Genomic DNA, 22,600 nt, shown 5'->3' with positions numbered 1-22,600 from the left:
GGAGTGAGAGTAAGAGGATTGAGAAGGTGGAAGGGGAGGGCAATACGAGTAAAGTTTGAGGAGATTGTGTTGTATTGCAAATGGGGAGCGTGATGTTATGGGATGATTGATGGCTGGCGTTACATAGAGTGGCTTAGAGGTAGATGAAGACTGGGATATCAGAATATAGATGCGCGCGCGCCAACTGATGCTATTCTCCCTCCGCAAACACTCCTCTACGGCACTTATATCAGACATCCAACTCTCTACCAGCCACGCGTTTCTGATAACAAGCGTGGTGGACATGTTTTCTGAGACGGGACCTCGCCGGAGGTGGAGCGGAGCGGGAAAGGGCTACTGGTACGGAGGGAGCACGTATTACTTACCTCCCTTAGCTTACCTAGAGATTAATTGCAGGGAAGGGAGTAGAGAAAGAAAGCAATGGAAAGTGCCAGTGAATTAAACAGTAAGAGTAGATATGCTATGATAATGTCACCCCTAAAAACACAGCCAAGCCAGCGCCTTGCCTGCTTGAAAACCGAAAGCCAATGCTCAACATGGTATCACCTCATAACTATTCATCCTCATCTTCAACCTCAGCCGCATCCCTAAGATACTGCCTCCGCTTCCCCACTCTCGCCCTTCCATGTTTCCCCAACACCCTGCGAAACTCCTCGCTATCATCATGAGCCCCCAGTGCCTCATCATCTTCACCAGTCCACACGCCCTCCATGTCGTCCGGGATGTCCGCGCCATTTGTCAACTGCTCCATCACATATGGTGCGTCGTGCGGCTCCATCGTAGTAGCTTCTAGCGCTTGGACGACCAGCTCTGAGGGATAGCCTAGGGCGGTCCAATATTCAACAAAGGCGGTGATCGGGTCTTCAGAGTCGATTTGTGATTGTGATTGTGTGGATTCTTCGGGTGAGGGACCGCGGGGCTGCGGGCTGGGAGAGGAGATGTCGATCCAGGAGCCGTTGGTGTTTTGTTCGGGTTCTTGGGCGGGGAAGTGAAAATCTTGCGTCTCGGGCTCCGGATGGCGGGGAGGTTGGCGGGAGGAGCTTTGTTTGTGTGTATCCCGGACGAATAGTACGTTGCTGCTTCCGTCGTCGTCGTCGTCTTCTGGTTCTAGATCCGGATATAGAACTGTCGATGATTTCAAGGGAGATGGCTTCAGAGGACGTGACGCTTGGGTACTGTTGAATATTTCTTCGGGTGTCGATGGGATTTCTATCTCTCTACCTTTTCCTTTATCGATGCGTTGTCTTTTTTTGGAGGGTGTCACATTGTTGCTGATACGATCAAGGATAAAACTTCGTTTGGTAGGTGATGTAGGCCGTGGAGTAGATGAAGGTGGCTGGTCTAGATGATCATCTCCATCTTCCTCATCCTCGTTAATATGATCCGTCTTGAAATCCTCTCGGGTAGCTGTCTGCATGAGTTGGTCCTCAATCAACTGAGACGTGTCTGCCTCCTGCGACTCTGTCAGATCGGGATTTTCATGCAGGTATGCACCTCTGATTTCCTCAAAATCAGATAGGAATTGTTCGTAGCACGCCTTAAGGTCTTCTGCAGCGCTCTTGTGCTGGAACCCGAAGTTAAGTCTACTGGCCACCTCAGGCCACCGTTTCCGCCCAGTCACTGCATCACTTCCTCCGAATTGATCTGAAACGACAACTTGATAAAGGCTCCATAGTGAAATATGTCGGCCACATATGCTGGGCAAAAGATCTAATTCGAATTCCAGCTCATCGGCCATATCCTGCATTCCCGCCTCAAATAGCTTTTCATTCGCCAAGACGGGATCTGGAGGTGGTTTTCCGGCACTTTGGGATTCTATGGTCTTGCCAGATGAACCTTGAGAATCCCTGATCTCTATAAAGTTTGAAGACGGTTGGTTTGAAGACGTTGAGTTCGGTCGAGATGCAGAAGACCGGTCGACCATCGGAGGTAAAGTGGGCTCTTCCGGTTCTGGTTCCGCTCTATTATCTTCATCTTCCTCTTGCTCACGCAGTTGCTCCATTCTGGGTATCACCCTCTTCTTAAAGTAGTTGTGCCATTCTTGCGCCGTATGATTCGGATACTATACTTTCAACTTAGCATGAAGCAATAGAAATGAGAATTCGCCTTGTAAACCCACTGTGACTGCCCATACACTCCATGCATCAATAATTTGATCATCGTTTATGTTCATAATGTCATCATATGCCTGTATCAACAAATCTTTCTCACTCTTTGTGAAATAATTGCCTCCCTCTGATTTTGCAACGAATTTGTGGGCAGTCTCCTCGCTAGGGACCTCGACTGACACGGGCAGTCGTCTGGATGCGGTTCTCGACGAAGAGGCAAGTATTGTTGATCTCCGCGATGGGACAGCTGCGGTAGGGCGTGGCATGGTTCGTCGGGCTGGAACAGAGATTGGCTCGGGCGGAGGAGATTCGTCGCCGTCGTCATGAGTGGGCCGTGGTCGATGTGAGAGAATCTTGATCCAACGATCTCGCCACGATTGAAAGGTATGCCGATCATTCTTAACAGTGTCAGCCGCGTGTCAAAAGGAAGCAACATCAAAGCCTTACCCTCAGCTCTAGTTGCTTATATAGCTCATTCCCCTTCAAAGATACACCTTGACGTTCCGCCCTCGTCACCCATTTCATAAGTATTCTGTCATCTTCCGCCGAAAAAGGTGTTCTCCCACTCCTCGTAGGCGCTCCTGATCCGACTTCTCGTATGCTCTTCTCGACTGGCCCCGCGCGATGATTCTCAATGTCTACCAGCTGCCCGTCTTTCACACACTGCTCGATCCACTTCCAGGAGATAGACCCAACCGGGCAGTCCTTCCGCACATGATCTGCTATTATGTAGTCCGCTTGATTGTCAATCTTTACGACTTCTCCTCCGTTGTCCTAGGTAGCTGTCAGCACAAGTCAAAATTCGCAATTTCGCACACACTTCAACTAGCTTTTTCCATCTGTCGCGAGAAGGGACCCGCTGCATAATAAAGACCTTGATACCCTCGAATAGCTCACCACCACCACCAACGCCCTCGTAGACAATCGTAGCCATTTCGAGGAGGGGATTGTTGTTTAGATGCCGGTTCGTGTACAACGATCAAAGCGCGCTGGCTGATGCTGGGCGCTTAGCGCATTCGCCTATCTGATGTGAAGGATTGAGCGCAATGCGCACTATGAGAACAGAGTTATGGCGCTCTGTCGTCGCTGTTTGCGATTGTCTATACTTTGTATTGATCAAGAAGAATACGCGTGTCCTGGGAAGCTTCGCGAAATCACATGACCCCGGCCGGACCTCGGTGCTCAGCATCTTTGAGACAACATGCAAGACTCAAGCTGACAATAATAATCCGACGCGTTGAACACTAAAATTCTATCGAAATTGAAACTTTACGTGTGACCAGGCTCATCATTCTAAGTCGAAGATGACTATCACACTCTCTTCCTTCATAACACAGAACTAAGTTCTATACAGCATGGGGACTGTCCGAAACATTGCAGTAGCAGTTCTGCTTATATCTTTCTTCACATTCGTTGCTTTTTTTGGGCGGCTACCTGCATTGAGGTAAGAGATTCTACGAGGCTGGTGGATTTTGAAGCTTATATATGTTCAAGGAATACACCGATTGGGTGGTTACACCGTGTCTTAGTATGTGTACATCTCTATGTTGTATTATATTGACTGGCAGCTTCTTTTACCTCCATACCTGATATGATTTCTTTGTCGGTCTTCTATTGAGTTTACCGAATTACCTCATGTCGCGAATCTAACCTTTTATAGTGGATTCGAATCCCCCAAGGCTTCAGAAGTCTTGACCAGATTCTGACCAATGGCCGTCTCAGCACCTCTGTGTCGAGGATCGCTCATACGCTGTGGGATGATCGGCATCCCACTGTCATGGTAAGGAACTTTGTTGTCCTTGGATTTTCATACATATCTTCTCGGTTCATTCACTCAATTCTCAACTCTATTGAGAGCTGCGTGGAGGCAAGACTTGGCAATGAACCCGATCCTAATTTTACCCCATGGCTCAGGCCTATTCGTTGAATGTTCCTAGAATTGTTCTGTCTAACACCCATAGATATTCTTCCTTCTCCTGCTCGCAGTCTCAGAGGTTCTAATAATCCCTCCAATATGGTCGCTGCTCACCCCCCAGCGCAAATTTACCTCCGTGACGCTCCTTTCCCTACCATACCTATTCCTCTACCTCTCAGCCAATGGTGACCCTGGCTACATCACCCCGGAAGATCATTCCCATCAAATGACGCTATATCCCTACGATTTCACCATCTTCTATCCAGGTCAGAAATGCAAGACCTGCAAACTCCTAAAACCCGCCCGCTCTAAACATTGCAGTATATGCAAGCACTGCATATCCAAGATGGACCACCACTGCATCTTCATCAACAACTGCGTCGGCTACGGAAACCAACATTGGTTCCTCCTGCTCCTCCTGACTACCGCAATCATCATTACTTACGCCGCCTACGTGGGTCTCGACGTGCTATCCGCCGAAATTTTGAACCACATCTCGAGTTGGACCCTATCAGGCAAAGGCTTTACGTGGTCCCAATACTTCAATATTTGGGGCTGGGCCATGCAAGAATACACACGCATCAGCGGTGTCACTCTCCTCTGCATCCTAACCGCTCCACTGGTGTGGGGTTTACTAGGCTATCATTTGTACTTGATATGGGCGGGCACCACTACCAACGAGAGTATGAAATGGTCAGACTGGCAAGCCGAGATGACTAGTGGATTTGCATTCAAGCGGACCCTAGACACCGACCGACAAAAAGATGCACGTATCGAACCCGCTTGGACACGTTGGCCCGTCGAATCCGCGCAGGTTGTTGTACAGACTGAGGACGGGCTTCCTCCTACAGAGCCGGGTGATATTGGTACGGGGCATTGGGAACGGGTGTGGCGACTGGCGGATGTTGAGAATTTGTACGACCTGGGTTTTTGGAACAATTTGAAGGATGTATTCTGGCCGAAGTATGGGTTCACGCATCGTGTGGAGAAAAAGGCGCAGGAAGCGAGGACTATGCCATCATCTTCTTTCATGAATGCGCCCAGTTCTCCGGCGAAAAGGTAGAACGTTGGAATTAGGCCTGTACAACAAGGAATACAAAAAGACGGATCAAGAAGTTTGTATTTGTGCCACTGCAGGAGTCTGCGCTCGTATACGCAGCTTCCACCCATTGATCCTCACAATAATATCATCCAGAGCAGAATCCTCATTCTCCACACTACCAAACCCCAGACTCTCACACGGCCAGACCCGCAAAGCCAAATTCAAATCTTCACCCTCAAGCAATTCCTCGGGATTCTGCACAACCCTCATGGCCGGATTCCCAACGTTCGCCCCAGAATGGTTTTTAAGATATCGGACACGAGCCTTAATAAAACAAACCCTAAGACTCTCCGGGATCTTCCACGCAACCTGCATAGCCCTTCTCCACTCAGTCCTCAACGCCTCAATCTGCATCCTCTCATACTCCTCATCAGCAATCACCACAAACTCATCCAAGTCCATTTCCATCAACGGAAGCAACTTCTCAACATCAGCGTGCGCGCTCCTTTTCCACATACTGCTCCAAGCCGCCAACCTCCTCACTTCTCGCGCCTGCTCGGGAAACAGCTGCAGGAATACTTCTAGTGGGTTGTCGACGCGATAATCTTCTTCGAGGAGGATGAATCCGAGGCTTGGGTTCCAGATTACGGGGTCGGATGAAATCAACCACGTCTTGTATCCATTTTCGAAGACTATGTCACGGGATTCTCTACATGCTGACAGGAGTGGCGGAGGTGAGTATTCGTGTGGCTCAAGGTGGACGGTGTAGTATGGTTCGTGAGGCCGCTCTGGCTCGTTGAGCGTGAAGTGGCGGTGGGGGAATCCATAGCCGCCTATGAGGTAGATGAAAGAGGTCATTTTGTAGAAATCTAGCGGTTGGATTGAGCATCGCAGTCTTAGGACCCGTGGTTCTACTGCAAAGACCCAGATCTGAAGCCGAAGTTCCTTGGGCAGGTCGGGGAAGAGTGAGAAGGTTGTGGCTACTGAGGAGGTCATTTTGCGGGGTCTATAAAACGCTGGGAGGGAGAACAAGAGATGATGGATGTGTTTTCAGTTACAATATAAAAGTGATGATGGTGGACTACGTCAAGTGAAGTGCGGCTGACTATGGTATAAGCTAGACCCCGCGGCTTCCCAATTAGGTTATCGGTCACGTGGTAGCCACTCTCTTTCAGAGGTGCTGTTCTGTTGCATTCACGCTCGCTCTCTCCCAACAAAGTTTCCTTAAAATGCGCGCCTTTCTTTCAAGTATCTTTATCCACGTAACCTCTTTGTCAGATTCTAACAAATTGCCATGATCGCGCACAAACACAAGGCACCACAACCACTCCGCGAGGCTTAAGTTGCACGAACGTCCCCAGGTTTATTACTTTGAAGGTGTCTGATTGACTTTTGACGCCGACTTGGAATAGAGATACACGTCCCTCAAAAGTATATAAGAAACCTCTCGGCGTTTTGAGGCATAGAAATGCTTCCAGACCCCACGAAAACTCATCCCAATAGATCAGATAGACGAATGCCACTCAAGCTAAACAGGGGGCAATATAGGTCAGCCTTGCTGAAGGGAGTTGTGATCTTGCGGATGTTGATGGAACCGCATTTGGCGATACGGCTCTCGCTGAAGTCGAAATTCTACCTCACGCTGATCAATATCAACCACAAACACCTGAATCCATCAGATTCGGCAAACTATTCCCAGGAAAGATGCATCAATCCACCCGCCTAAAATATGTCATCATGTCTTAGTGCTCAGAGTTAGGACAAATCTGTTAGAACACCCCAACAGCTTCCGATCTTCTGCGAATTTCGAAGCCTAACGAGCCGCAGTTCGATTATATCAGCCATGGCAGTGATAGCACTCATAGGACTGAAACAGCTTCTCATGTTATTCAAAACGTAACGGAGCTGTCTGGTCCCTTTGACTCGAAGTCTTTTGAAACGGTTATCCTTTTCGAGTTTCCTTCTAACATTCTAGCGGGACACATTAGAGCGTCTCACGCGGGATCAGAGACCAAGAAAATTCCCACAAACTTCGCACGCTGTTTACCAAATACTCCACCTGGGCCCAGAGGAAATATCTTACTCTGGCTGAACTGCGCATACCTTTGTTTTCCCGGCTGCTCACCGGCACCGGCCAGTCCGCCAATAGCATTACCCCTCCACAAACGCCAGGAATCTTAAGCCTACGTGGATTGTTCCCTCCCCGCCAAAGCAGCAGCTTACGTCTGAAACTATGCCAATTTGGAAAAAGCATCTTCAAGTTCCTTATTCGGCAATTCATTAAATTTATGTTCTGTCTACTAATCTCTCAACCAAAACGCTTCAATATATAGGATCAAATCGTACTCCAACACTCCCTTAGCCTGACCCAAACCATCTTTATAGCGAATTCGAGTTATCAGCACAAGCGAAAGCACCCCCTATTAGTCAATTAGTACCACTTTCTATTCTGTGGGAGCTTCACTTACCAATTTCACCAGTCGCGTAAGCTTCAATTATCGACTTCACCACACCGTACGTGCCACCAACACATATGAACATGCCCAAAAGAGGCAGAAACCAATGTGACCAATACATAGCCTTTTGCACAGCACTTCCAGTCCGGTAATGGCCGTGGTCATAGAGCCACAGGGCGCCTGGCAGCATGATTGCTAGGGGTGCAAAGCAGATACTGCCCGTCAGCGCAATCAAGTAGTTGAAGATCGGAATGGCCTCCGCAAGGATGAAGCTGAGGGATGCGAGACCGAAAGTGCAAGAGAGCCACACGGTCCAGTGCTGCCACGTGCTTTGCTGCAAATGGCGAGTGTTACGCAGCATGCGTACAAAGAGGTACTTGGCTGCTACGTGCAGGTACAGAGTCGCCGACACGATGAGACCGATGAGACCGATTCCATATGAGACTTTCTTGATCGTTGGACCTGCGGAGCCGAGAGACGGGGAGGCAACCCATTTCCCGCACCATTTGTACACCACGAGCGACAGAGTGAGATATGCGGCTGTCACGAAGCCCATGCAGCAGTACAGGGCTTTCTTGAAATCCTTGGGATTGCGCATCTCAGAGATGACAGGCAAGAATGCGGAAGTCCCCGCTGAAGAGACGAAGATAGTTGCGGATGCAGTTATGCCGGCTACGAAAGTCGGGTGCGCGATAACATAGTATCCGAAGTCATAGTCTCCTGTCTGGGGGGCTGAGGCCGGGCGATCCAGGGTCGTGACGGCAATAACAACGATGAAGACTGCGGCGAAGATACTGACAAAACCGGCCCACGTCAAAAATCCGATGGTGTGAAATTTGCGGACTGAAGCTGTTGCTGCGACAACGATGGTAGCCAGGAACGACCACCAAACTGAGCAAGCTGCATGTGTCGAGAGGGCATTCAGACCAATTGAGACTCCAAGGATGCCAGATCCAGCGCAGAGAACATATGCGATCAGGAACAGTGCTCCACAAAGCTCTTTCAGGACTACGCCTCCAATCACGTCTGCCATGTCAGCGATTGAATGGCACCCCGCGTGTGAGTTACGGAAGTCTCCTTGTAAGACAGCCGTGTAAGTGTTCAGTGCTCCCCAGCCAATGACCGAAAGAGCTCCACCGACTGCACCCAGAGAGTACATAGCCGAAGGGATACTCAAAACACCGGTCGCGAAGATGACTGCTCATTTGTCAGGTACGATTTCAGAAAATGGCGGAATATACTGACCCTTCAAGAAAATAACAGCTGCTCTCTTCCAACCAACAGTCCTAAAATCAACACCATCATGCGTCTTTTTGAATACTTCATTCTCCTCCAATGGGTCCTCGACATCGCCATAGTGCGATTCTAGAATCCCATTACTGGTATGCGGGATCCCTTTTTCGTCATCCATGCTATTGTTCTTCATATCAGACATGATGAATGCTCTTTCTTGACTTTGGAAAGGATCTACCAAGAGAAAAATGAGACACGACGTGCAGATATGCAGACTTATATATCAGAAGTGAGACCGACGGCTGCATAGGATGAAAAGGGATATCCCCGAAAAAGCTGATAAGGGTTATACATGCCACTGCATTTGGAACATGATAGTCTAGTCTAGTTAGTCTAAGTAGCACAGAGAAAAAGCCATGACAAAGTGCAACAGATAAGGCGCACTGCCGGTATCGAACCTGCTTCGCGGGGCAAGGATACGATGCGGGGACACACGATTGAGAGCTCCAGGGCTTATCGCTTGAGGCTCGACTTTATCAGTTGAGATAGAGCTGTTGTGTTTGCCCGTGACGGAGATCCGATGGCCAAATCAGGGGTACAAGATCGCGAGTAAAAGTGGGGGATGTCATTGCTCAACTCGCATGTGCTTCACTTGAATAGACGCCGTCTCCTGGACCATGGCTTTGGGAAAGTATATACACTGCTTTGATGCTAATCATTGTAATAGAAGAGCTTGTTCGTTCTGGAAGTTCCAAGGGGGTGGTAATTGGCTGTAATGTACCGCTGAGTCAGCATTCCCTCGGGTCGTTCCGACCAAGCTTTCGCTTCCAATGTTTCTCCGATCGCTGCTGCATATCAAGACTCTCGCCGGATCTCCTTGGCTGCTTGAAGCTTGATAATAAATATCGTATCATGTACTGTTTTGATGAAGCTCGATGAACGCTGAAGAGGTTCAAGTATCCTTTGTGGCTTATACTGATATACATAGAGCAGAAGTTCAAGGCAAGCCACAAAGCAGGTCGAAGCATGCTTGAACCATGTTCAGCGATGATTGTCGAGGCCGCCTCAACACGTCTCCTTATGAAGCCAGACTTAGGATTGAAGGAGGGTACCTTTATTCTCTTTACGCTTTATCTACTTTTGAACTCTGCTCTCTAGTCACATGGTCTCCCACCATGCTTAAAGTAGCTAAGTACTCTTACTTTACTTCGTAGTACGGATTCGCAAGAAGAACCTTCTACCTCCTCACTGAAACGCAATTGTAACCCAGCGCATATCGTGGAGTCCATCAGGTTGAAGTTGAGTTGCGACAGGCGTGGTGGCACCTGCCCAGTGGGTATGGAAATAATTCTGCTCAAACTCGCTCATGCCAAGACAAGTTGGAAAGATATTCACCTGAAACGTAACGTATGAGTAACGCTGGCTTCTTCAATCCATACGAATGCTTGGATTCCTCATCTTTTCTCCGCTAAACTTGCGCAAGTGCTAAGATGGGATTCAAGGTTGAGAGAAAATGAGTAACATCTTCCATTTCCTGACAGCAATGTGGCCAGTCAACAGTTTCAAATTCCGATAATTATCAACTTCCACTGTCGCTGCCGCCAAACTTTTCAGTCAATTTAAAGTGCTTTCGTCAACACCAAGCACTTTCTAAGCTTATACTCGAACTACTTTGATTGTCTAGCCACTGAAAATCCTTCACTCAAGATGTTACCATGGCTGGACACTCCGGTACTTTTGCATTCGTCGCGCATGAACATGTGCAAGCTCACTCCCGCCCAATGTGAATATAAATCTGGCCATTGGAGATCCTGGTATATGATACCATTTGAGTTTATATCCCCAGAAGCTGATTTTCTCTAGGTATGTCGCGGACTGGGTCTATGGGCATGCAACTTTGTATTTCATGTGCGCGATCATCGGTGTCTTTGCAATCCCCCACATCCTCACCAGAATATGGAGGGCGGCGAAGAGAGAAAGTCCTCTGAAGAGCAATAAGATATGGCAACGAGCTTTGGCTAGCACTCGGTTTCTGGGATACAGGACATTCTACCTTCGAGGGTTAAATTGGTACTCTCCTGCTGTTGGTGTCATGTTATTAGGCCTGGCAGGGTTCGTTTACTTCATGTGTACTCCAGACCTCTCCATTATTCCAATTGTTAAACTAACACCCAAAATAGCTTTGACTCTTGGGCCTAAGCCTTACTACTGGCCAAAGGAGCCATCATACGGAGACTCACCACCTATTGCGACCAGATCAGGTTGGATGGCTCTGGCATTACTTCCATTCGTGATGTGAGTTCTGCCCAACCAAGTACCTCACTACCTTCTGATGTATAGCTAGGATCCTTTCATCCAAAGTCAACTGGATCACCGTCCTCACCGGCATCTCCCACGAGAAACTCCAAGTATTCCACCGCTGGGCATCCTGGACCATGTTCGTGCTCGCCCTCGTCCACACGTTCCCTTTCATTGTAGTGCACATGCAAAAACACGATATAATGCTACAATGGCGCACAAGCGTAGCCTATTGGACTGGAGTTGCAGCACTTATCCCGCAAGCATGGCTCAACATAATGTCCATCGGACCGATCCGCAACCGCTTCTACGAGTCTTTCAAAGCAACACACTACCTCGCAATTATCTTCTTCGTCTTCTTCTTATTCATCCACTGCGACTTTACTCTCTCATCCTGGGATTACTTCATCGCGACCCTAGCCTTGTATCTCCCGACACTGGTTTACGGAGTTGCACGCACAGTTACTCATACAAACCCTCCACACACTGCATCTCTTACGCTCTTGCAGGATGGAACTTTGCAAATCACCATTGCGTCTCCCATCATCTGGTCACCGGGCCAGCATGTATTCCTTCGCTTCTGGTCCCTGGGCATACACACTCTGAGCACACACCCCTTCACTATCTGCTCATTACCCGATAGTGGGAGGATGGAATTCTACGTAAAGCCAGCTGGGGGCTTCACTGCACGAATGGCGAAGTTAGCTGGAACCCAGGAACGGATACCCGTTAGCATTGACGGCCCATACGGCGACAGCCTGACGGCGCAAAATCTCAGCGAGAAGGACGCAGTTGTGTTGATTGCTGGTGGAAGCGGAGCGGGGTATTTAATTCCTCTCCTAGAGACTCTGGTACGCGATCCAAGGACAGGGGGCAATGTTAAAGTCATAATCGCCGTTCGGCATAGACAGAGCGTGGACTGGTTATTCAACGCCATGGAAGGGGTCTTGTCATTTCAAAAAGAAAGCAATAATACAAAAGTATCAGTCTCTCTTCAAATCACAGACGACACGCCGCTCCCTACCCCTCAAGGACCAATCCAGGACACTGTCTCTTCTTCCTCCTTAGACGCCATCCAAGCCTCGCCAACCGACCTCGAGAAGAACAACGCGATGAGCACAGAAACGACTGCATATCCGGCTAAGTTTTCGAACCAAAACGGTGTTGCTGTTGCTGTTATCGAAGGCAGAGGACGCCCGGATCTGAAAGCGTTGATTCAGGCTTTTACAACTGAAGGGAGGAGCGTGGGCATTGCTGCATGTGGACCGGCGGGCATGATGCTCGATGTGCGGAATGCGTGTGCGGAGGCGCAGAGGGGTATTATTGCTGGGGAGAGGGTTGGAGAGGTGTGGTTGCACACGGAGAGTTTCTCTTGGTAGATGCTTTTGCTCTGCATGTACAATCGAACTCATAATCATATTTAAGAATTCCTGGCTCCGGGAGTCGAACTAAATATATCTGCATGGCTTTTTGCGGTCACCTATTACAGTCACACTGCTTTTTTTTTTTGACTCTCTAGTAAGGCTCGAGCTCCGGCAACGTGCTTAGGTGAAGGCGTCCTCAGCTGTGCCGCCGTCGCGGTGTCGCCCTGGACAGCGTACCCACGTGCCCCTGAAACACCCATCTCTTGGGCCGGGCGGATGAGTAGAGTACGTGCGGAACAAATCTGTATATTTACTCAATTTCCCAGGCAGAACTCTCTCTATATTTCCTACTTGTATCGATCGGTAAGTACGTATACGCCTCCCCTTCCCATCCGTACCCGCTTCCTCCTCAATCAATGAGTGCAAGTATGATGTATACAGTATATATGTACACTTGCCCACCCTCAGGCTAGCAGAGTCACTGTATCACATGTCCAAGCACGGCCCAACTACTCGTAGCTAAACCTTTGCGCTTGGCGTTGCGTGCTTGCCATGCCATGGGTGATGAGATATGGATATGATATGATATGATATACGAGCTGCGGTTTTGGGAGGGATGATTGCAGCTGGGGCTTTCTTTCGTCTAGAGGGTGCACGTGGGTGATTGGGGGGAGAGGGAGTTTGGGGGTTTGTACATGTGAGTTGGGGTGGGTTGGGTTCGGAGTTTAGAATTTAGAGTTTAGAGTTTATAGGGTGGTACAGGACTTCCAATTGGTGTATACCGAGGCTGGGCATGATGGTACGAGTATGGAGGTAGTTGTATAGTACATGATTTATTAAATCGAGAATCGGGCACTATAAGAAAAGCGATGATGTTGTATGTAAGGAGGCTTGTTGGAATGGGGTTAGAGGCAGCCTAACCTGTTAATCAAGGGTCGTAGGGCTGAGAAGCGGGAGGGTGTGCACGTGGAGGTTGAAGGGGCAAATTAAAGGAAGATTAGGAGAAGATTGGCATTGACATTGGGATTGGCACGCGTCTTCCTGGATTTGTTATAGGCGGTTCGTTATCAAGTGGTAAGTGAGCAAGTATCTTTCCATTGGGGTAGTGATACCGTTTGTTAGAGGGAAGTGGCTTCGGTGGCACGAACTGGGCGATGAATGCATATTGCTATAGGTGTAGTTAAGGCTTACCTCCACCTCAGGACTTGCTTCCAGGGGATCTAAACAAGATCTCAACGGCTAGACAAATCTATCTATTAGATGCCAAGCTTCAGCTAGTTACGTCTGCAGCAGTTCAAGAGCGGAATGAGGTGCGATGACCCTCGAGATACTGTGAAGGTCAATGTAGAAGAAGGGTTGACAAAGGCGGAATACCAATAAAAAGGAGTTTTGGCAGTGTGAAAGCGCATACGGTTGTACACAAAGATCTTTGATCGTAGTTTAGATACGGGAACAAAGACACGAGCGTATGGTTGAAGGGTTTGTGAACGTTGGATACCGTGATACTGTACGTCAATGCAAAGTGTATGGTTTGTACACAAAGGTCTTTGAAGTTTGAGCGTGGATCAGATCAGATACAGGAATAGGGACTCGGGCGTATGGTTGAAGGGCGTAGGAATGTGGGGTACGTCAGTGATGGGCGGATTTGTTTGTCGTCATGCCGTCGGTGTGTGTGGGCGAACAAGGAAGCTAGGCTTTTGTACAAAGATATATAAGTTCCTCCAGATCCTCTTTGATTCAGTTTAGTTGCTCTATCATGACATCCATGTTCGCTTTAATTGCAAGTTCAAGTTCAATATCAACTTGTCTCCCGCGATCCAATAAATGGTTCGATATTTCCTTCTTTCATTCCAGTCTATTTGATTCATCTTTATTTATTCCCCCCTCTTCAATTGGCTACATACTGATATCATTCTAGTTACAATGACACCAAACACTTCTCTCAATACAAAGGCAACGGCAATCATGCCCGCCGTCGAGGCGACTTGCCCCGAGCCTCCGGAAAACGAGGCAAATGACGCCGAGAATATCGAAGAGCCAGAGATGGAGGAAGCCGATACCAATGGCCTTTATGGCGTTAACTACATTTGCCCCCTCATGTAACCCCACACAAAGAAGCATTGGATAAGCGAGAGGGTGTGGGGATAGGTTTTGGGTTTGCAGTCGTTACTTTACAGGGAACCCTCACGGGGAAATGCAATTTGATTTTGGATAACCTTACATTTGGCTTGTGTAGAATGATTTGAAAATGTCTGATAATTTGGTAATTTGAAAGTGTCGAAGAATTGAGTGGTTTGCTAAGCAGAGTATCAAATTAAATAGTCACTTACCTATCAAGCGAGACTCCTCCTAGCTGACTGACTGGCGGAAAACCTCTTAATTGACTAACTGAAGCTGATAAAAGGATTAGTCGTTAGTTAGTTAGAAGTAAGTGGAGGGTTATTTTAATGCTCAAGGAGCAGCTTGCCAAGATTTTGCTCAGAGCGATGGACGATGATATTGATGGTGAAGGGAAAAATCACAGACGCGGTTTGGGATGAGAATACTCATTTGCATAAAGGAGGCCTTCTAGCGGAGTAGTAGATAAGAGTGGGACTTGTAGACGAAAGTGGAGGGGCTGCAAAACACTATAGGCGTTGAGTTTTAGATTTAGTACGCTAAGCTGACGAATAAATGACATTCACCGCATTCCTCCTACCCCTTGGGTTGAGACCACGGCACCTTTAAGGTCGGCAGAAAGACGTCGTGGATGGATAGCGACTAGCTCCGTACCATCCCAACCGCCCGAGAGTCTTTGAGCACCTACTGCATCCGCATTCGCGACATCATCGCCGCCACTACTATTGACGCTCCGAGGGTAGCTCCGGTTGACGTTCCTCGGCTGGCTTGAAAGATATGATGAAGGAACTTTCCTACTCATATTTTGATACGAGTTTCGCCCAGACGTGGTTGTGTTATACTTGATACTAAAGGCCTTGGGGAACAGGCGCTGAAGAATCTGTCGTAGGGCCGGTAAACAGGCTCCTATGGCTGCTGTGAAAATCTCGATCGTTGACCAGATGGTGGTATCGACATTGTCCCCTAGGAAAGATCAGCATTGTGAATATCTCGGATTGCAGGTCGTGTTTGACGTACAAGTCAAATCCGTCAAGTCTCCATAGTTACAGACGTATTTCAGCCGTATCGCAGAGGCGACACAAGAACTGAAGCTGTTAGAAGATGTGCAGACTTGAGGGAGGACAGCTTACAGTGACCCGATACTAAACATTACGCCAATGCTGATCTTTTTCAATCTTCCCATTTGAAGACTTGAAAAACACGGTATCGGCAAGGTCATTATGAGTATATCATCGACGATACTGAACGCAGTTCCTGCGTAGATGATCGCTTGTACATCAATGCATTTCCCCGTAATGCTCGTGTCCCAAATCGACGCGACTGGCAAACATTGGAGGGCTGTGAGCAGGGTAATGAGAGTTCCGTGTCCAGCAGAGAATGCTATGGTTACGTAAATGCTGATGCGAAACCACCGGATAGTCTCAGGGAAGATTCGAAGGTAAGAGACAAGTATGGAAAGCTTCAATAGCTTTTGGACGATGACGTAAAGCACTTGTATAACGTAATATATCTATTGGAGAATTTAGCAACAACCCATAATTACAGGGGCACGCAGCAAACCTTTAGAAGATTCGAAGCTTCCAGCAAGTTGATATCCCAGAGGTGTTTGCCGAATCCTTTCTGGATGACTAGAAACGGGTGTAAGAAGCGCATCATCGGGATAGATGAAAGCGCTTACCAAGTATTACCATGGCTAGTTGAACTACTAAAACAGCCTGGATCACAATCAACTCGTGCCATTAAGACTATAGGATTTAACATATTTACCGCGGAGATCAATATCATGTAGTCGTCCCACCAAAGCTTCGTGTAAAAGAGGCGCCAGAAGAACCGTAACAGTATCAAGGGAATTGCGACAGAGGAGAGCCCGATTATAGTACCTAGAATCTGGTAACCTTTGGATGGTACAGGGTAACCTGCACATAATAAATGGCTAGCCTTCGAAAATACTGCACGTGACTTAGCATTTGATGTTTAGTTATCGAGAGCTCCAGTCCGTCATACCGTATTGCTCTGTGATATTACAAGTTGATTGAAGGCATGCAGAGACTTTCCGTTGGAGAGGGGCATCTGCGCAGAGGCATTGGCTGACTTGGGGGACAGTCGTGAGGTTGCAGCTGGTTGACTGTAGTATCGGGATAAGACACGATTGCTGCAGGTTGTTAGATAGGTAAGGGTTAGTACTCAATACATAGAGTGTCTTACTCCACAGAGAGGAAGAGATGCAAGAGCATCTGATATTGATTGACCAGCGACTCCTCCTACGGCCAGCACAATGAAGGGCCATGGAACCCTCATACTTTCGTCATGAAGATGAGTTGTGATGGAAGAAATGTTGAATATACATGCCTCGAGAAGTCGCTCGAGTAATTATCTGAAGTAAGAAGGCTGAAAGTTGAAATGTTGATTGATGTGAATTAGCAATGCAATGCCGGCTACCTGAGTCGGTAAAGTACGCTACGGATGTCCCGCCAGCCTACTCCGTAATATTAACTCGATGCACGGGCACACGGGAAACCGTCTCACATGCCAGGTTAGGTGGACTAACTTGAAAAGGGAATTTTTAGTCGATCTATTTTCCCGTGTCTGACTAGCGCGTCCACAGGGTAGAAGAAAGGGGAAAGGTCACAGCCGAGGATACTCCTACTCCTATACCCCTACTCAGTACATTCGCGTCCGCCAAGTCAATAATAAATACATTCTACTAAGGCCTCGCAAATGTATCTTTTCACAGGTTACAGGAACAACTAAACAATAGGCTTATTTGTTGCTTTACGGAGGTACAAGTCATAAGTATTCACCAGGGGTCTTGGTCTCCTGTCCTTGAAGTATTGATTTGGCTGCAGCCTCGCTAACCATAAAAACACCACCAAACTCACCCCTGCGCGCAACCCCTGGTGACAATACTTATGCCTGGACCCCCTTCCCCCGTAAGCCACAGGTGGAGTAAATCAAAGCGTAAAAGACGACGGCGTGGAAAAGTGCCGAGGATAGGTGCAGGGGTAATCTTACGATCCGATCTACTTTGCAATCCAGCCCAACGGCTCCCGACCCAACGATCTCGATCTGAATCATGTGTATGCATGGGGTGCATCTCTCCCTCTGGTACAAGTGGTATTTCGTCCTGACACAGGAAAAACCCTATATTGTATGTTCCGAGCTACTTGAAGAGCTTAGTGTTGCGAGCTGGCTGTTATCTCTGGGCGGCGTCCAGAGGACGCTAAGCCTACTCTGCCACATTAGACATCATCTGACGCTGTTTACTAACTGTTACTCATATGATCCGGGTATCTGTGAGAGATATAAGCAGGGGTGCAATGTTGATCAAGTTCCTGACGACAACAAGCCTGAGCCAAATAAGAGCGCACCGCTAAACCCCGAAGCATTGTGTGAAGTACGTGGTAACTTTGCAAAAGAGCACATTCGTACAGAGATATATTATATAGATTTATCTTTATTTTATCATTGTAAGTGTAATAGAGGATATACTATAGTATAGAGTAAAGGCCAATCATATGCCCGGAATCTATCTTTCCGCACTAAATTGTCTATAGCATCAGCCTTAAAGAGAAGCAAGTAGCTCTGAATACTATGTGCATACGGAGGTATGTGCTGAAGACTTTAGGGGTATCCTTGTTTCGGAACTGCGTTCCATAGGGCAAGCCTTCGTAGCCCTTGAAGATCGTAAACGTTCGGATAGGTTATCCATTCAGTCAGTCAGCGCTAGAGTAAATAGATGAGTCGGTAGTTGACTTGGAGCAAATATTTTGAGTTCAATTCAAGTATGTCATATATATGAAATTTTAAAGTTCTGTGCTAAAGTCAAACTTAGTCAACCACATAGGTAGCCTATTGTGAATGCGCCAAGAAAGGATCAGGGAATTATTACTGTATCAGTATGGTGTACGAGTAGCGATAGTCCGTGCTATCCCGATAAGCGTTACGCGAGCCAAAAGGGGGCCGAGCGAGGTTGCACGAGGCACGTTAGGACGTTTCATCTCATGATGAACTTTATTTAATGGGGCTCACGATTTACACTTTACGTTCTAAGCCCGAAACACGCTTGGAGCCCTGCTCCAGAGATAAATCCGAGTCAGGATACTCCGTGCAAGCTTTTTGTCAAATCTGTACCTTTCTGCCTGGTAATTCCAACATGAATAACAAAACAAGGTTTTAATTTGCTAAATACATATTTGGACGATCGTTTATGCCCTATTAGTAATAATCGACTATATATACTAATAATAGAACGTTCCGAGAGCCGGAGTAAGATGCCCTAAGTACGATGACAAAGGGGAACGGGGCCGTGCCGGGCCGGAGACCGCAACTACTTGTTTTCCAGTAGAGGATTTTCTACTCTACGTGGAATTTAGGCGATGCATCGAACCTTAGGGCGCCTATAAGGAAGACAACTATGAGAAATCAATAGACGTGAGATCATTGGAGCACAATAATAAATACCGTAGTGCTCTATATCAACTTTGAAATTCGGGTACAAGACTAAGCCTTCTGCCACTGAATAATTGCCAGTTAAAGAACGATGGCTAAATTGACGTGAAGGGCCCAGGAATACCAAAGACCTTTAACAAAGAGCTTCTGTGCTCACAATAGTTTTGCCCAAGAAAGTAGAGTATTTGTTTTAAAACAATGGTATTGTGGGCACAAAAGAGATAGAAAGAACAGAATAGTAATTCGAAATATATATTGAACCAAATAAACCCCCTCACATCTTTTCCTCACAACTCCATCCCACACACCACTTCCAACTATGTCTCCCATCTCACTTCCTTCAACATCTCACATCTCACTACTAGCAAGAACGGACCCCCCCCCATCAAACAGCCACCCAAAATGGCGTACACCTCACTAAACTTCCACAACCGAGAATGCACCTACAGCACCCCAGGGACCTGCTGCAAGCCGTCCAACGACGCCCCTGAAATGGAGATGGTCTGGCTCTACAACGAGACCAAAGACCGCTTCATGACCCCCATGGCGAACGCAGGCGAGGGCTTCGTCTGTCCCAGCTGCGCAACCTACAGCCTCGACACGCGTGTACCCAAGGTCAAGACACCATGCGGGTGCATCTGACACAAGGAATGCCTCAATAGAAGCATCTGCAAGTACACTGGCAACGTCTTTACTTGTCCTACCGCTGATTGCGGAACTAGGTACCCGGAGCTACGATACGTTTTGGAGCCCGTGGAAGTGAGGCCCGATGAGTATTTTAGCGTCCCGGGGTCTTATCCCGGGGGATCAGACTTTGATTGTACGGAACCGTCTACCGTGGATGAGGAGGAGTTGTACTATGGGCCCTCGGAGCCATCCTACAAGACTCCAGACTCTCCAGAGCTGCCTCGTGCAAAGGAGGCCGAGGAGTATTTTGAGGATGTGGATCTGGGGTCCCCGGAGCCTGTTTCCAAATTCCCAGGTTCTCTAGAGTTACCTCCGGCGCATGAAGATGAGGGTGAATTTCAGGATGTGGATCTTGGGGACGATCTTCATGATGAAGAGGCTTATGACAGGAGCATCTACTCTGAGGTCATGGAGTACATGGAGGACAAGAATCATGAGAGGAGCATCGATGATGAGACTTGGGAATTCGTGGACCGATCCCTAGAAGGTTAGTGAGAGTGAAGGAGTTCACGCCACGGCTTTATTTCCTTTCTCGCCCGGAGTCGAGATGTCACAAGAATGCAATCTGCTTTATTTCCTTCCTCGCCCGGAGTCGAGATAACCGAATAACAATGGAATAATAACAACATTATTATGAATAAAGGCTTCAGAAAACATTAAAGTGAACAACGTGACTCACCTTCCGATGCAAATGAAAGTGACGAAATAAAAACAAAATGATTTAAAATGTAATGAGATGTAATAAAATGCAGTAACAATTTAGCTACAAGGAATTGAAGCACTTGCCTACTCTAATTACGGAAACTATCATCAATGTAAACCAGCAGAAAATTCTGCCGTCACCCCAAACGGCATAATTTTCCATGAATAGTTAGTTGTTGACTCTAAATTCATGATATGTTATCGCTCGCCTCATTATGCATTCCCACCCGAGCTCGTAAAAAGCCCATGCGGTACACTAACAATGCTGCTGTAGTCTCACTGTAATTCCCAGTCTTTCCTACCCATCCATCCATGCATAATGTATGCCAGAAACGGAAGAATAGTTCAACTCAGATAACCTTCCTGATACCCAAATTACATTAGAATGCTTATTCAAGGATAGAGGATACAAGTTAACTCACCACCGCGGTTCATCCTTCTCAGTAGCGGGAGTATCAAGCTCATTGCGATCAGCAAACGGATCGTCCTCATCCTCAGACGGATAATCATCGCCCTCATCAGCGGCTGGAGGAGGTTGAGCTGGCCTTGGTGGGGGTGGGGGGCGTTGTTCTGGGCTGGAGCCTTTGCGATCGATTTGGAGACCAGCAAATTGTTGGGATACGTCGCTTTCTTTGCCTTTTGCGGATGTAACTGCGAGCATTAGCAGGGTTGAGGAACGTGGACAGAGTATAAGTACCCTTGTTGTAGATATTTGCTTGTTCGGCTAGCTCGTCATCCGAATCGCTGTCTGCATCAATGGAGCGATCAAGTTGCTCAAAGGTCATTAGCGCAGTGACAAGCTCATCATTTGCGTGAAGCAGGGCGCCGAGCCATTGTTCTGCTTCTACGTGTTGGATCTGATCACACTGTTAGTAAGACCGTGAGGGGAAGATGCTGTATACTCACATAGCGCAGAATCTTTCTCCGTAGAAGCTTGCAGATTTCGAAGTGTTGGACAGCAGCCTGATTCTCGGAAATTTGTTCCTTCTCACGGTTGATCAACCGTAGGGCGTTTAACAAGTTAGTTGAGGCAACTGAAGACTCAGCAATGCAGCTCTTCATAGTTTCCTTCTCGGCTTCAAGATTAAAAGGTTTGCTCTTCTTCTTTCCACTCTTCCTGTCCTTCTCTTTCTTTGCCGCCTTCTTATATGCAGTTACTGGCGCTGATGGACTGAAGAATGAAACCGGGTTTCTGTTGGATTGGCCTACTTGAGAGACCGATGTGTGTCGGGAATGCTCAGGTGCGGATACTGGTGCAGGTGCAGGTGCTGGTGGGGGGACTTCATCCTCATCATCTTCAAATGGATTCTGTTCGGTCTCGCGGAGAACTTTGGACTGGTCCTGAGTAACCACTCGCTTGCGGCGAGGAAGTTCCTGATTATAATTTTAGCGGATGGAAAACTTGGGACTCAACCTACGTACCTTGTATAGAGCAGCAATTCGCTCGAGGCCACGGACGTTCTTATACTCAGCAGCCCATGATCTGAAAAGCTCTTTACACTTATCTCTGACAAGGGGATCGGAGAGGTCCGAAGTACCACAGACGCGTAAACGCTCCAACAGCATTTCATCAGCAAATGTAAGCTGGAACCGTGCCCCAGCATTCTGAATTAGGCCATCTAAAAGGGTAAGAGCTCGAATCTGGCGGTGGACATTTCCGTATTTTAGCTTCTTGCGGATGGCTCGAGCTGCTTCGGCAGGCCCGGTTGCTTGAAGTTTGATAGCTTCCACAAGATCTGGGATACCACTGAAGTCATCATCTTCATATTGCTCACTGGTGAGATTCTCCACAGAAACAGTGACTGCAGAATAAGGTTTCTTCTGGTGGATGCAACGCAGTGTCAGCTTTGCAACTCTATTGAACAGTTCATCAGTCCTGCTGTTTAAAGCCGGAGTTTCAACATCATCAGAACCAAGTCCAGCCCCTCTAACACGAATCTCTTCCTTGGTTCTACAGGCTAACTTTGACTGTATTGGGCGTCGTAATCTGACGTCCAAGTTGTGGGGGCAGTAAGCGATCATGGTGGCATGCATGTAGAAGACTGGTAGTGATGGAAAGATACACGCGCAATGTAATAATAGTAGCTGAGAGTGATTGGAGACGACTCAAAGGAATGATACTAACAGAAGAAAACATTTTGCTTTGTGATTCTGCCCCACGCATGTACGCAGGTACCGAGACCTTATGGCACCTATAGTCCTCGTCACCTCAAAGTATCATTCACGCA

General features: G+C 47.7%; 5 protein-coding genes across 5 annotated transcripts; 2 read left to right on the top strand and 3 right to left on the bottom strand.

The window, feature by feature from the left end:
* Positions 1-3,463: 3,463 nt before the first annotated feature.
* On the top strand, positions 3,464-5,086 carry swf-1 (Palmitoyltransferase; the record flags this gene model as incomplete). Its single annotated transcript, XM_031153882.1, has 4 exons — positions 3,464-3,552; positions 3,603-3,636; positions 3,769-3,888; positions 4,070-5,086. 4 exons carry the CDS (start codon positions 3,464-3,466, stop codon positions 5,084-5,086), a joined length of 1,260 nt encoding a protein of 419 aa, XP_031001271.1.
* Positions 5,087-7,444: 2,358 nt separating this feature from the next.
* mtr_0 (N amino acid transport system protein) lies at positions 7,445-8,956 on the bottom strand (the record flags this gene model as incomplete). Its single annotated transcript, XM_031153881.1, has 3 exons — positions 7,445-7,485; positions 7,534-8,718; positions 8,767-8,956. The coding sequence occupies 3 exons, from the start codon at positions 8,954-8,956 to the stop codon at positions 7,445-7,447; spliced, it is 1,416 nt and encodes a 471-aa protein (XP_031001272.1).
* A 1,505-nt stretch (positions 8,957-10,461) lies between these two features.
* On the top strand, positions 10,462-12,431 carry FRE7_1 (Ferric/cupric reductase transmembrane component; the record flags this gene model as incomplete). The annotated part of the gene is made up of 4 exons (XM_031153880.1): positions 10,462-10,568; positions 10,618-10,883; positions 10,935-11,049; positions 11,099-12,431. 4 exons carry the CDS (start codon positions 10,462-10,464, stop codon positions 12,429-12,431), a joined length of 1,821 nt encoding a protein of 606 aa, XP_031001268.1.
* Positions 12,432-15,096: 2,665 nt separating this feature from the next.
* SAT4_7 (Satratoxin biosynthesis SC1 cluster protein) lies at positions 15,097-16,225 on the bottom strand (the record flags this gene model as incomplete). Its single annotated transcript, XM_031153879.1, has 5 exons — positions 15,097-15,497; positions 15,552-15,619; positions 15,665-16,044; positions 16,095-16,162; positions 16,213-16,225. The coding sequence occupies 5 exons, from the start codon at positions 16,223-16,225 to the stop codon at positions 15,097-15,099; spliced, it is 930 nt and encodes a 309-aa protein (XP_031001269.1).
* A 4,565-nt stretch (positions 16,226-20,790) lies between these two features.
* Positions 20,791-22,394, bottom strand: lsb5 (the record flags this gene model as incomplete). The annotated part of the gene is made up of 4 exons (XM_031153878.1): positions 20,791-21,023; positions 21,070-21,238; positions 21,279-21,746; positions 21,795-22,394. 4 exons carry the CDS (start codon positions 22,392-22,394, stop codon positions 20,791-20,793), a joined length of 1,470 nt encoding a protein of 489 aa, XP_031001270.1.
* Between the last annotated feature and the right edge of the window lie 206 nt (positions 22,395-22,600).

Source organism: Lachnellula hyalina, assembly GCF_007821495.1.
Source record: "Lachnellula hyalina strain CBS 185.66 chromosome Unknown contig00263, whole genome shotgun sequence".
NCBI lineage: Eukaryota > Fungi > Ascomycota > Leotiomycetes > Helotiales > Lachnaceae > Lachnellula > Lachnellula hyalina.
The sequence above is the reverse complement of the archived record's forward strand: the minus strand, read 5'-3'. Positions and strand labels throughout refer to the sequence as shown.